The sequence below is a fragment of the Bubalus kerabau genome, chromosome 12 (assembly GCF_029407905.1).
Source record: "Bubalus kerabau isolate K-KA32 ecotype Philippines breed swamp buffalo chromosome 12, PCC_UOA_SB_1v2, whole genome shotgun sequence".
Classification (NCBI taxonomy): domain Eukaryota; kingdom Metazoa; phylum Chordata; class Mammalia; order Artiodactyla; family Bovidae; genus Bubalus; species Bubalus kerabau.
Window position 1 is genome coordinate 80,937,994 of NC_073635.1, and position 15,014 is coordinate 80,953,007.

Consider the following 15,014-nt stretch of genomic DNA (forward strand, 5'->3'; position numbering starts at 1 on the left):
CTGTGATTTCATTTCATAGGTCTCTTTTCAAAGTCACTGCGTCTGAGAGGCCTCCTGAGACCGTTTTTGAGTTCGAGATCCCCTGTTGTCACGTGCCCTCTTCGCTTCTGCAGCATGCCTCTCGGTGCTGGTTTCTTAGCTGCTGTGCAGTCATGGTTAAGATCTGTCTTTTCCTCTAGGCTATATATTGCATGAGGACTGGGGTGTAATGTTGTTAAGTTTTTGCTTACGGAGGAGCTTTTTTTGTTCTGTCCTGTGCCTTTAGGGCCTAGTGTGGGCCATACAGTACTGTGATTTGGTTTGGTGAAGGTGGTGAAGGAGAATAGAGTTTCTGGCTGAGCCAGGTTGGCTGAGGAAAGGCTGGAGAGAGGAGTGCGTGGCGTTGGGATGGAGAGAGACTAGGATGGACTGGTGGCTCAGAATGACAGGAGCAGGTATGGAAACAGAGTGAAGGAGCTGAAATTTGGTTCTGAGGCAGCGAGAAGTCATGAAAATGTGAAGCAGATATTGGGAATATACTATATTTTGTGGGGCTTGCCTGGTGGCTCAGCAGTAAAGAACTCACCTGCCCGTGCAGGAGACCGAGATTCAGTCGCTGGGTTGGGAAGATCCCCTGGAGAAGGAAATGGCAACCCACTCCAGTATCCTTGCCTGGGAGAAACCCCATGGACAGAGGAGCCTGGTAGACTGTCCGTGGGGTCGCAAGAGTTGGACATGACTGAACAACTAAATCACCACCATCACTGTACTTTGTTAACAGTTAGTGCTCTGGAAATCACTAGTTAGATGATTGGAGTAACACCTCCAAGTGTGGCAGATTGGCTTTCTGAAAAGGATTTATTTTCTTTATGGCCCCGCTGGATCTTTGTTACTGTGCATGGGGCTTTCTCTAGTTCCGGCGAGCGGGGGCTGCTGTTGGTCGTGGTGCGTGGGCTTCTCCCTGCAGCGGCTTTCTTGGTGCAGCTCCCAGGTCTAGAGCTCTGCCTGTGGTTGTGCGCACAGACTTAGGTGTCGCCTGGCGTGTGAGCTCGTCCCGGACCAGGGATCGAGCCCGTGTCCCCTGTATTGGCAGGTAGATTCTTTACCACTGAGCCATCAGGGAAGCCCTGATTTAATTTTTGAATTATGAACGTAGTGTGAAATTTTTATCTTTGGTTTTTTTTTAAAGTTCAATGTGAAACTAAGGGTATGCAATGAGAAGTAAAATTTCCCCCTTTCCCCCAGCTCTCAATCCTATTTTTGAGCAGTAACTCAAGCTGAGTTTTTTAATATGTCTATATATAGGTTTTTCTAAGCACTGTATGTTTTTCTGTCTTAATGTAGATGAGGTCTGTGTACTGTCCTCTAACTTTCCTTTCCTCCCACGGTGTATATCGTAGTTTGCATCTCTTTAGTGTGTGAGAGTTATCTTCTTGAAACCTAAATCTGAACCGTCTTTCTCCTGCCTGGTGCCAAGGCATTTGAACCGGGACTGAATCCCATAAGGTCCTGTCAGAGCAGACCACAGCTTCTACCTGTATTGATGCTTCCTCCTGCCCTTTTCTGCCACGTCCTTACTGTGCCTCTGTACCAGCTTTCTAGACTAGGGTTTTCACACATGTTGTTCCTTTTGTCTAGAATTCTTTCTTTTGAATCTTCCCATGGTGGCTAACTGCCGTTCCCTTCGGGTTTCAGTTTAAATTTTACTTTGGAAGTCCCCTGTCTGAGCGATCTTTCTAAAATGGGTTCTCCCTCTTACTGGCTCCCTCTGTACCATTAGTTTCCATGGAACATTTATTTCAAGTCTCATTGGATTTGTTTACTCTCTTTTCTGTTTCACTTATTTGGCTGTGTGTTCCTTGAGGGCAAAATCTATTTCATGTGGTATTTCCCTGTAAATATTTTCCTAATTAATGCACAAATGGATGAATAAGAACATATGGAGCAATCTCATTTTTTTAAAAGGCTGTGTAGTATTCCATGTTAATATGTGTACCATTTATGGTACCAGTTTACCAGTTTCCTTAGTTAAGGCCTGTTAAGGTTTTTTTTTTTTTTTTTTTTTTTCTCTTCTGATTTTCTTTCCTTACCAAACCACCACCACCAAAGTGAAAATAATAAATGTCTTTATATATGTCTCTTTGTGCGTGCATGTGACTATATCTGTAGAATAACTTCTCCAAAATGAAATTTCTGGGTCGAAAGATGTATGCCCTCAAACTTTTGATAGATACTGACCGTTTCTTTTTAAAAAGATTATACCCAGTAGGGAGAGTAGTGCTAGTTCTCCTTCAGGTCACTGCTCTTGGCTCTTCGCAGATGCTTCGCAGATGGATGAGAAGTACTGTCTTGTAATTACGATTAAAGTTGAACATATTTTATATGTTACCCTTTTAAATTTCATTTAATGTAAACTTCTTATTTAATCCTTTGCTCATTTTTTCCTGATGACTGTTGGTCTTTTTCTTATTGGTTTAATTCTTTTTACTAAGAATTGTTTTTCTACCTCTAGCCCTGTAGGGGCTTCCCTGGTGGCTCAGATGGTAAAGAATCTGCCTGCAATGCAAGAGACCTTGGTTCGATCCCTGGGTTGGGAAGATCCCCTGGAGAAGGAAATGGCAACCCACTCCAGTATTCTTGCCTGGAGAATCCCATGGACAGAGGAGCCTGGCGGACTACAGTCCATGGGGGTCGCAAAGAGTCAGACACGACTGAGTGACTTATCAACTTCCCTCACTTTCAGCCCTACAAGGAAGTTACACTGTGGGATGTGTCAGTGCCATTGAATTTTGAGCTATATCGGGCTTTTTATCCCTTTAAAAGTAGTTTTATAAATATATGTGCTGAAAGAACATATTGGAGCCAGGTATACTTAATAGTTTATTATTGAAACTGGTAATAGAGGTTTTTAGTGTCTAGTACACAGTATGTTCTTAACAAAATAATTCTGCAATGAATTATTGACAAGTGAAAAGCTAATTTTAAAGACTATTTGATTTTACTTGGAAGGTCATTTAGTGAATTTGCTTTTCATAGTAGGAAAACTTAAGCATTACCGATTAGTTAAGACACAAGATTATTTTGTGGTGGTTTATACAAGAGTTGGATTTGTAACAGCTGAAGAATTTTTGGAAGTTTTGCTTTGTGTCAATGATACCTCTCTATGTACACAGTCCATCCCTAATATTTATATATAAATGCATGTTAAAATATTGATAATGAGCTAATATTTGCCTGTTAGTTCTCTCAAGGTAATGAACCTTTTAGATAGCAGGGTTTATTTTTTTCTTTGAATATCTTTTGCAAATATACTATTACTCATTTGAAAGAAAGACATGTTAAAAGTTTCCTTCTAGACTTCTTATAATCCAGTCTCCATCAGCCGGTACTGTTCCTGTATTTTGTTCGAGAGGCACTAATTGTCTGCATTTGGCAGGTTTAACACTTCCTGACAGAGAGGCTATTAAGGGGAAGTATTCTCCAATAACTGTCAGTGGCTTGAACAAAGAACCTTCAAACTCAATGTGTGGAAACCACTAACATTCTTAAATGACCCTTTTCATGGAATTTTATCCCTTTAAGCTAAAATTTGGAGAATGTAGGGTCAGCGAAAACAGCAAGGTGTAATAAAGCAGTAAACCTTGATTTTTTTTTTTTTTTTTTTTTTTTTGCGGGGAGGGGATAGAATGGGAAGTATAGATTTATCTCTGACTTGAAAACAATTGTTATTTGGAAAATCTCATTAGCAGATGTGACTGCTTGGAGTTTAAAAAAAAAAAAAAAGACTTAAAACTGATGTCGCTTTCAGGACCGCTTTGAACTTAACAAGCACCTATTTGGGGAGCAGACTGGCTAATGAAAGGAAATTAAATTTTTCTGACAACTTCCCCTGCCAGCCTCCTTATTCAGGGGATGTTATTAGGTACTGAAGACTTTTAAGGAAGATTTTTTTTTTTTTATTAGACATGAATGAACCAGTTATAAACATCCCCCGCCCCCAATTTTGGGGGAGGCTTCTGACACGGTTACTCTATATTTTTAAAGTATTAACGTAAAAGCTTAAAAAAAAATACCAGCGTTTACTTTGATAGTTTATTTTCCAAAAATTCAGGCTTTCTTACCAGCCAGTGGTTTCAAAACATTATTGTCATTCCTTGTGATAGTTTATGTCACCAAGTTATTTAAAAAGTTAAATTTATTAGGATTTACTTGAATTTAACATCTTTTCAGCTTTTCTTTGCTGTTTATGGGGGAAATGTATCTGGAATGTCCTATGTTGGGTGTGTTAGGTGAGAGTTAATGAACTATGAAATAGTTTAGATTCAAGGCAAGTTTCTGTGCATTCAATAGCATTGGTTGCTATTTAGCAATGAATAATCCTTGCTTTCATAAACGCTTACCTTGTACTGTTTTATTTGTTACTGAAATAAAGTTGACTCGCAGTGTTACTGTGTGCTGTTTTAGAGTGCATTTCCTTTCTTTGGCTTTTGGGAAGTCCCCCCCCCGCCCCCCCCCACTAGATAGTTCATGGAATTTAAGATTTTTAATTTCTGTTAACAAGGTGCAAGTGGTAAAGATAAAATTATGTACCCAAAAAAAGGACACCAAAAAAGTAATGGAGATTACTAAAGGAATTTTTTTGAGGGGAACAATTGGCAATTCCTATAGATACTGGAAATTTAGTTACTTTATTTCTGGAAAATCTGTCCAGCTCCTCCCAAACAATAGAGAATCAACTCCCCCTGCTGACAGAATCAAGGAAAACATGACGTGTAAATATCAGAGACAAACAAGCTAGCTGTGGACAAGCTTTAATGATCTGATTTATGATTCAGTATTGATTGTAAACATCTAAATTCTGCCCTTAAATTCCAGCCACTGCACCAAATCATTTGGCATTTCTGGTAGTGCTTCCTGCCAGCTCATTTCCAACTGCTTTGAGTTTCTTAATATAATAATGATGAGGTAGAATTTACATTCCACTTATGGTATTAATTTTACATTTCTCTGACTGAAAAGAGTTAGAAGGTTGTAAAATTGAGCATTAAATGAATCGGAGGAGACAGTAGCGCAATATATGACTGCCCTGAAGACATTGTGCAATGGCTGATGGGATTAATGTTGAGTCTCATTTCCTGCTTTTTCAGGATGCAGATGAAGCTGTCAGAATTGCAAGGGAAATTGGTAAGTTCTTAAATTAACTTTGGTTGAGTTTCTGTGTCTTTCAGCAGATACGGTTGAGTGAACACGTAATACCTAATTCCCAGAGAGCAAATAGTACTTTAATAGTTTCAGGATTCTGATGAGTTGTTCCTCTGGAAGAATTTATCAGCAGCATCACCATATTCTATTATTAATGTGAACTTTAAAGAGTTAGTTTGACCTTCATGATAGTTCTTTTGTAAGATGAAGTCACTGGCTAATTAAAAGAAGAAATTGTCTTAATCGTTCTTGAGACTGGATGGAATGTAAATTTATATATATGTAGTCGACCGCAGGTTACTTAAGGGCACTCATGATTAAAATGAGGATTTCCTCTTTGACAAGGCTCTTCAAGTTTTTACCTTTTCTTAAGATGTTAAATATCAACTTTAAAATCTTGCTAGGAAAGAGAAAATAGAATGTGAGAGATTAGAACAGAATATTCTACATTGGAGTAAAAGGTAAGCTGAAGAACATTTTAATGACTGTTTTACTTGCCTGTTTTATGTATAATTGCACTGGGCCAGTGCTTCCTGACTTTTTATTTTCAAAAATATCCCTGGCACTCTGGACAACTAGTGTAATTTTAGTACCTGGTAATTAAGAAAATGCAAGGGTCTACCGTTATCATGGATTAGTACTACTGTTGAATAACTGCAGTATTGTATTAATCGGTTCATATTTGTTTACATTTGATAGAAATTTGTAGGAATATAAGAGAGATTAGATAATGTTTGCTAGCTATGCATTCCCAGCATCTTAGCATTCCTGGACTGATAGAACCAAACTTTTCAGCACCCCACATTAACATTTCTTTAGTCCTGTTTTCTCATTAGATTGATTGTTTAGAGTTATTTTATTCATTGATTTGGCTGATTTGACTGATACATGTCCTGGAGTTGAGACCAGACCCCAGAAAATCTTATTTTATCTGACTGTAACAGCTCTTCATTTAATCATTTCTCCAGGCTCATCAAAAAGCATTTCAGTACTTCACAGGAAGATTTGCTAGATTCTGAATAAGTTGAACTACATGGGCCTATTTTGGGGTTTATGTCTTTAAGAAAATCAACAGTTTCTCTCTGTGGTTTGAAATCACTGGCATTCCTCATAGCCTAAGAGGCTATAACCTATCTGCTGGCTTTTGCAGACACTCTCCTAAAATAATTTTTTTCCGTTGTGTACTTCTAAATGTCAAAGATCATCTTTCTAGTTCTCGTTTAGGTATTATTATTATCATCTATGTAATAGGATGTAATAGTAATATCACAGTAGTATCTACACAAAAAGATCAGAATATTTGGAGGAATTTTTGAGAAATACAAAGAGATTAGGATAAAATCTTGAATTACACTGGTTTGTCACAATTTAAATTGTGAATCTTCAGCTCTTGAAAATGTCCTTTGTGTAAATGACAGATTGCCTAGCTTGCTCTTTCATGTTTTGTCTTCCACTTAATTAAAAAAAAAACAACCTGTAGCCTTTAAAATAACCAGTTAATTACAATGGGACTCTGACCAGTTCTCATCACTTGGCTTTCTTCCTTTAATATTTTAATGCTGTGCTTAACCGCACCGCCCCCCCGCCCCCCCCACTTCAGTTTTATACTTACTGAGATTATTTTCAATTTGAGGCTCTTTTCCTAATATCTGGGCACATCCTTTATGGGCCTCCCTCTTTCCTGTCTTTCCTCTAATTCTTCCTCACTTGCTTCTTCTCATTTGTGAAATGAATGATTGCCATCATGGCTATTAAATATAAGGGTGCTAGTGTTTTGCTTATGCTGAAAGAAAGGGAAGCCATAAAATTTGAGGTGAAATAAAACATAATAAAGAACAGGGCAGGGTCATCAACTTTATAAAGCTTTTGGAATTCCCCTGAAAACCCCTTCTGAATCACTCCCGAAACCTCCCGTAAAACCTTTTCCCTCAAGTGCCAGCTTCTAAAATAAGTGAAATTACATGCTATTAAAGTTTCTGGGTTTTCTGTACTGTTTGGCGATCCACCACTTTTATACTAACTTTATTGAGATATATCACATTTTAACTACATTTTGAGTTCAGTGACTTCTTCTGAGTTTGTCTAAGAGTTGAACTGAACATTGATTCCCTGGTAAAATATGTTCCCTTTTCTAAACAACTGAAATGTAATCATGCCTCTCACACCTACCCATTTGTAGGTTGTGGATGGTCATAACTATTCATAGATTTCTCTGTTTTACTGTCTTTCTGGGTTATGTGGTGAAAATGAAATTGATCTTTTCTGTGGTTTCCTTCTCTCTCACATCTGTGCTTCTTTTCTTTTCTTCTGTGCTGCCCAAGGAGGAAACTACTGGCTGGAGCATTGATGAATTAGGTGTCTTTTGCATAATAGTAGCTCTTGTTTATGGAGCATTTTTTCCCCAGTAGCAGGCAGTTTTGTGAATGTTATTTCTAATGCTAATTCTCCTCTTAATTATTTTCATTTACATTTAAGAAACAAAGGATTAGAAATGGTAAGTAATTTGCTCAAGGTCACAGAGCTACTGAGTGGTGGGTTGCTTCAAATTTAGGTTCATTTAGCTCAGGGGACCATGTATTTTTCAAGATACTTTGGTAAAACTAATAGGATTAGAGGATGCAGGCTAAAATTTGAGTTGCCACTTTGTGTCAAATAGTACAAGGCATGTTATATGTGGAATTTAAGGGTCAGATAGGCTCTTACCATTGTCAGGGTGAGAGACAGTTAAGACTTAATATGTTACTTTTGTGTACTTTTTTTTTTGGTCTTCCTTGTCTCCCTCATCCTCACTCCTGATATTTTCCCTTTGACCTCTCTAAGTTGAAGATACAAGAACTATTGATTCTGAGTTTATCTTTAACCCCAGAGATAGACAACAGCAATCAGTGAGCTTGATTTGCATTACAGTTTGATCTGGATCAAAGGTCCTTAATACAATCAGGCCAAAATTGATTCTTGAAAGAAAAAGAAATTGTAAATTTCAACTCTGTCTTTAACGACTTCCAGATTATTCTAATTCCTTTTTTTGGCCTGTCTTTCTCACAGTTACAAATCATACCCAATTTAAGTGAAAATTTTTTGGTCCTCAAGTCATCATACTCCAGACCTGCTTCTCACCAGGGTTTCTACATCTGATATTTCACTCCACATACTTAGTGGCTAATGCTAAATCCCGAGATCTATCGTGGTGCCCTTTCCCTGTCATCCTCTTGTCACGCTACTGATAGATACGGTCACTTCTTCATTCAAAATATCTCCCATATTCACTGCTCACTGTCTTGACTACCAACACTCTCCTCCAGATTACCATTATTCTGGAGGGGACTATGATAATAGTTTCTCTACTTCTTAAGCCCTTTGAAGCCATTCTTCACATAGCGGTCGGTGTGATATTTTAAAACTCTAAATAATAAGGAAATAATAAGGACTCACCCCATCTCATTCCACCCAGTCGATTCCTGCTTTAAACCCATTAATGTCTTTCCATTGCACTTAGATAAAATGAAAATTCCTTGTTGGGACTACAAACCCGGAATGATTTGACATCTGCCTTTCTCTCCAGTCCCATTTTATACCACTGCCTTCCTTGCCTACCATACTTTAGTCACTAGCTTTCTTGAACACATCAAACTTAGAATAAGTTTTTGGGGATAGGGTGGGAAGTCTAGAACACTCTTGCTGATATCTTTCATATCTTGGCTTAAGTGTCATGTATTCAAGAGAAGACACTCGGACATTTCTAGTCAGTCATTCTGTTTTATAACTATATTGTAAATCTCTGTAAAGTACTCATGACTTTTGGATATTTTTCTTGCTTGTTAATTTTTTCCTGGTGTATTATTTTGAAAATTTTCAATCAGACAATATTTTAAAAGAATTTTACAGTGCATTCCCATAGGTGCTATGCTGTGCTCACCTATGTCCGACTCTTTGCGACCCCATGGACTGTAGCCTGCCAGGCTCCTCTGTCCATGGGGATTCTCCAGGCAAGAATGCAGGAGTGGATTGCAATGCCCTTCTCCAGATCTTCCCAACCCAGGGATCAAACCTTGGTCTCCTGCATTGCAGGCAGATTCTTCACTGTGTGAGCCACAGCAGGGAAGCCCAAGAATACTGGAGAGGGTAGCCTATCCCTTCTCTAGGGGAACTTTCTGACCTAGGCATTGAAACAGGGTCTGCTGCATTGCGTGCAGATTCTTTACCAACTGAGCTACCAGGGAAGCCCCGTGTACTTATATTCCCAACACCAAAACTCCATTATTAATCTTTTGCTAAATTTGCTTTATTGCTAATTTGTTTAACTATTTAAATTTTGGTGTATTTCATAGTACATTGCAAATACCAGTATGCATCCTGCTAAATACTTGAATATACATGTCATTAACTTAATTCAGTATTTGTATACAATTTGGTTATTTTAAGGCACACTTTGTATACAGTTAACGTGAACGCATCTGAAGTATGTATTTGTTGATTTTGATATATGCATACCCCAAACACCACCAAGATGTTGAACATTACCGTCATACTCAGTTGACGTTGACCATTCCCTCATACTCAGTGCTTGTCAGTTCTCACTCCCCCCACAACCGGGTTTAGAGACAACCTGTTCTCAATTTTTATACCAAATATTCTGTTCAGTTGCTCAGTCATGTCCAACTCTTTGTGATCCCATGGACTACAGCATGCCAGGCCTCCCTGTCCATCACCAACTCCCGGAATTTACTCAAACCCATGTCCATTGAGTCGGTGATGCCATCCAACCATCTCATCCTCTGTCGTCCCCTTCTCCTCCCGCCTTCAATCTTTCCCAGTATCAGGGTCTTTTCAAATGAGTCAGTTCTTTGCATCAGGTGGCCAGAGTATTGGAGATTCAACTTCAGCATCAGTCCTTCCAATGAATATTCAGGACTGATTTCCTTTACGATGGACTGGTTGGATCTCCTTGCAGTCCAAGGGACTCTCAAGAGTCTTCTCCAACACCACAGTTCAAAAACATCAATTCTTCAGTGCTCAGTTTTCTTTAAAGTCCAACTCTCACATCCACATGTGACTACTGGCAAAACCATAGCCTTGACTAGATGGACCTTTGTTGGCAAAGTAATATCTCTGTTTTTTTAATATGCTATCTAGGTTGATCATAACTTTTCTTCCAAGGAGCAAGCATCTTTTAATTTCATGGCTGCAGTCACCATCTGCAGTGATTTTGGAGCCCCAAAATAAAGTCTGTCACTGTTTGCACTGTTTCCCCATCTATTTGCCATGAAGTGATGGGACCAGATGCCATGATCTCAGTTTTCTGAATGTTGAGCTTTAAGCCAACTTATCACTCTTCTCTTTCACTTTCATCAAGAGGTTCTTTAGTTCTTCGCTTTCTGCCATAAGGGTGGTATCAGCTGTATGTCTGAGGTTATTGATATTTCTCCAGGCAATCCTGATTGCAGCTTGTGCTTCCTCCAGCCCAGCATTTCTCATGATGTACTCTGCATATAAGTTAAATAAGCAGGGTGACAATATATAGCCTTGACGTACTCCTTTCCTGATTTGGAATCAGTCTGTTGTTCCATGTCCAGTTCTAACTGTTGCTTCCTGATCACATATAGATTTCTCAAGAGGCAGGTCAGGTGGTCTGGTATTCCCATCTCTTTAAGAATTTTCCATAGTGTGGTGATCCACACTGTCAAAGGTTTTGGCATAGTGAATACAGCAGAAATAGATGTTTTTCTGGAATTCTCTTTGTTTTTTATATGATCCAACGGATGTTGGCAATTTGATCTCTGGTTCCTCTGCCTTTCCAGCTTGAACATCTGGAAGTTCATGGTTCACGTACTGTTGAAGCCTGGCTTGGAGAATTTTGAGCATTACTTTACTAGTGTGTGAGATGAGTGCAGTTGTGCGGTAGTTGAGCATTCTTTGGCATTGCCTTTCTTTGAGATTGGAATGAAAACTGACCTTTTCCAGTCCTGTGGCCACTGCTGAGTTTTCCAAATTTGCTGACGTATTGAGTGCAGCACTTTCACAGCATCATCTTTTAGGATTTGAAAGAGCTCAACTGGAATTCCATCACCTCCACTAGCTTTGTTTGTAGTAATGTTTCTTAAGGCTCACTTGACTTCACATTCCAGGATGTCTGGCTCTAGGTAAGTGATCACACCATCGTGATTATCTGGGTCATGAAGATCTTTTTTGTATAGTTCTTCTGTGTATCCCCTGGAGAAGGAAATGGTTACCCACTCCAGTATTCTTGCCTGGAGAATCCCATGGACAGAGAAGCCTGGTAGACTACGGTCCATGGGGTCGCAAAGAGTTCAGACACGACTGAACGACTTCACTTTCTTTCTTCATGTGTATTCTTGCCACCTCTTAATATCTTCTGCTTCTGTTAGGTCTATACCCTTTCTGTCCTTTATTGTGCCCATCTTTGCATGAAATGTTCCCTTGGTATCTCTCATTTTCTTGAAGAAATCTCTAGTCTCTCCCATTCTATTGTTTTCCTCTATTTCTTTGCATTGATCACTGAGGAAGGCTTTCTTATCTCTCCTTGCTATTCTTTGGTACTCTGAATTCAAATGGGTATATCTTTCTTTTTCTCCTTTGCTTTTCACTTCTCTTCTTTTCACAGTTATTTGTAAGCCCTCCTAAGACAGCCATTTTGCTCTTTTGCATTTGTTTTTCTTAGGGATGATCTTGATCCCTGTCTCCTGTATAGTGTCATGAATCTCCATCCATAGTTCATCAGGCACTCTATCATATCTAATCCCTTGAATCTATATGTCACTTCCACTGTATAATCGTAAGGGATTTGATTAAAGTCATACCTGAATGGTCTAGTGGTTTTCCCTACTTTCTTCAATTTAAGTCTGAATTTGTCAATAAGGAGTTCATGATCTGAGACACAGTCAGCTCCCTGTCTTGTTTTTGCTGCCTGTATAGAACTTCTCCATCTTTGGCTGCAAAGAATATAATCAGTCTGATTTCCATATTGACCATCTGGTGATGTCCATGTGTAGAGTCTTCTGTTGTGTTGTTGGAAGAGGGTGTTTGCTATGGCCAGTGCATTCTCTTGGCAAAACTCTACTAGCCTTTGCCCTGTTTCATTCTATACTCCAAGACCAAATTTGCCTGTTATTCCAGATATTTCTTGGCTTTCTCCTTTTGCATTCCAGTCCCCTATAATGAAGAGGACATCTTTTTTGGGTGTTAGTTCTAGAAGGTCTTGTAGGTCTTCATAGAACTGTTCAGCTTCAGCTTCTTCAGCATTACTGGTTGGGTCATAGACTTGGATTACTGTGATATTGATTGGTTTGCCTTGGAAACGAAGAGATCATTCTGTCGTTTTTGAGATTGCATCCAAGTGCTGCATTTTGGACTCTTTAGTTGACCATGATGGCTACTCCATTTCTTCAAAGGGATTCTTGCCCACAGTAGTAGATATAATGGTCATCTGAGTTAAATTCACCCATTCCAGTCCATTTTAATTCGCTGATTCCTAAAATAGTAAATATTAGATTTGTAAAAATTGGGATAAAATTTAGATAGTATAAAATCCAGCCTTTCAAAGTGTACAGTCCCAGTGGTTTTTAGTATATTCACAGAACTAGTGAATCTTCACCACTGAAGAGGAACTAAAGAGCCTCTTGATGAAGGTAAAAGAGGAGAGTGAAAAGCTGGCTTAAAACTCAACGTTCAAAAAACTAATATCAGGCATCTGGTCCCGTCATTTCATGGCAAATAGATGGAGAAACAGTAAGAGACTTTATTTTCCTGGGCTCCAAAGTCACTGCAGATGGTGACTGCAGCCATGAAATTAAAAGACGCTTACTCCTTGGAATAAAAGCTGTGACAAACTTAGACAGCCTATTAAATAGCAGAGACATTGCTTTGCCCACAAAGGTCCGTCTAGTCAAAGCTGTGGTTTTTCCTGTAGTCATGTATGGATGTGAGCTCTGGACCATAAAGAAGGCTGAGCATTGAAGAATTGATGCTTTTGAATTGTGGTGCTGGAGAAGACTCTTGAGAGTCCTTTGGACTGCAAGGAGATCTAACCAGTCCATCCTCAAGGAAATCAGTCCTGAATATTCATTGGAAGGACTGATGCTGAAGCTGAAGCTCCAATACTTTGGCCCCCTGATATGAAGAGCTGACTCATCAGAGAAGACCCTGAGGCTGGGGGAGATTGAACGCAGGAAGAGAAGGCGATGACCAAGGACAAGATGGTTGGATGGCATCACCGACTTGATGGATATGAGTTTGAGCAAGGACCAAGAGATAATGAAAGACAGGCAGGCCTGATGTGCTTCTGTTCATGGGGTCTCAAAGAGTCAGACGTGACTAAGCGAGTGAGCAACACCACCACCTACCACTCTAATGCCAGAACACTTTCAGTACCCCCAAAGGAAACTCTGTATTCATTAATGTGTGTGTGTGTGTGCATGATGGCATGTGCTCAGTCATGTCCGACTCTTTTTAACCCTATGGACTATAGCCCACCAGGCTCCTCTGTCCATGGGATTCTCTAGGGAAGAATGCTGGAGTGTGTTGGTATTTCCTCCCCAGCTATCCAATAACAGTCACTCCTTATATTCTAGCCCCTGGCAATCACCAATTTGCTTTCTGTTTCAGTGGATTTATCTATTCTGGATATTTCTTATAAATGGAATCATAAAACATATGTCCTTCTGTGTTCACTTAGAGTTATATTTTCAAAGTTCCTGTATATATATATTGGTACTTCATTCTTTTTATGAGCAAATAATATTCCATCCTGTTACAGAATACTGGAGTGGGTAGCCATTCCCTTCTTCAGGGGATCTGGTCAACCCAGGAATCAAACTGGGGTCTCCTGCATTGCAGGTGGATTCGTTACCAGCTAAGCTACCAGGGAAGCCCAAATAGTATTCCATTGTGTGTTTATAGTACATTTTATTTATTCATTTAGCTGCGGATGGACATTTGGTTTGTTTCCATATACTGAGTGTTGTAGATTGTGCTGCTGTGAATACGCATATCTATGCATGTTTGTGTATCTGTTTTCAACTATCTTGGTATATACCTAGTTGTGGAATTGCTGGTTTACGTGGTAATTCTGTGGTTAACTTTTTGAGGAACTGCCAATCTGTTTTCCCCAGTGGCTGAATCATCTTACATTCCTACTAGCAGTGTATGAGGTTTCCAATTTCTTTTCATCCTTGCCAATACTTGTTATTTTCCGTTTTTTTTTTTTAATATTATTGCCATCCTAGTATGTGTGAAATGATATCTGACTGTGGCAGATATTGGCAGAATGGATAAAAAAAAATCCAACTATATGCTGTCTCTAAGAAACTCACTTTAGATCTAGACACAGAGGTAGATTGAAAGCAAAAGATTAGAAATAGATATCCCATGCAGATGGTAACCAAGAGAACTGGGGTGGCGCTACTAAAATATATTCTGTCTGTCAGACAAAATGGACTTTAAGTCTAAACTGTTGAAAGAGATGAAAGACACTATGTATCGACTGTTATAAACATATATGCACCAAACAGCCAATACCAAAAATACGTGTCGTAAGTATTGACTTGAAAAGATAAATCGATAGTTATACAATAAGAGTTGGGGACTTCAGTAGTACAATTTAAATAATGAGTAGAAGGTCCATAGAGAGGACCAGTAAAGAAGTAAAGCTTGTAACAGTTTAAACCAATGAAACTTTATAGATATATATAGGACACTCTACCCAATAGTAAAAGTATACACATTTGTCTCAAGTAATTCTCTGTTAAATGGAAGAGTGAATGACTGAGATATAAAGAATTGAGTTGTAAAGAATTTTTGATGGAAAAGAGAAAATA

The 15,014-nt window shown here is 38.9% G+C and overlaps 1 protein-coding gene across 7 annotated transcripts in view; it reads left to right on the plus strand.

Moving 5' to 3' along the window:
* PCCA (propionyl-CoA carboxylase subunit alpha) overlaps window positions 1-15,014 on the plus strand; it is a 363,730-nt gene that overhangs the window by 116,850 nt on the left and 231,866 nt on the right. For all 7 annotated transcript variants that reach the window (XM_055542946.1, XM_055542947.1, XM_055542949.1 and 4 more), the window contains exon 8: window positions 5,127-5,163. In XM_055542946.1, the coding sequence (XP_055398921.1) occupies window positions 5,127-5,163 (37 nt within the window). The remainder of the gene's footprint in view (window positions 1-5,126; window positions 5,164-15,014) is intronic.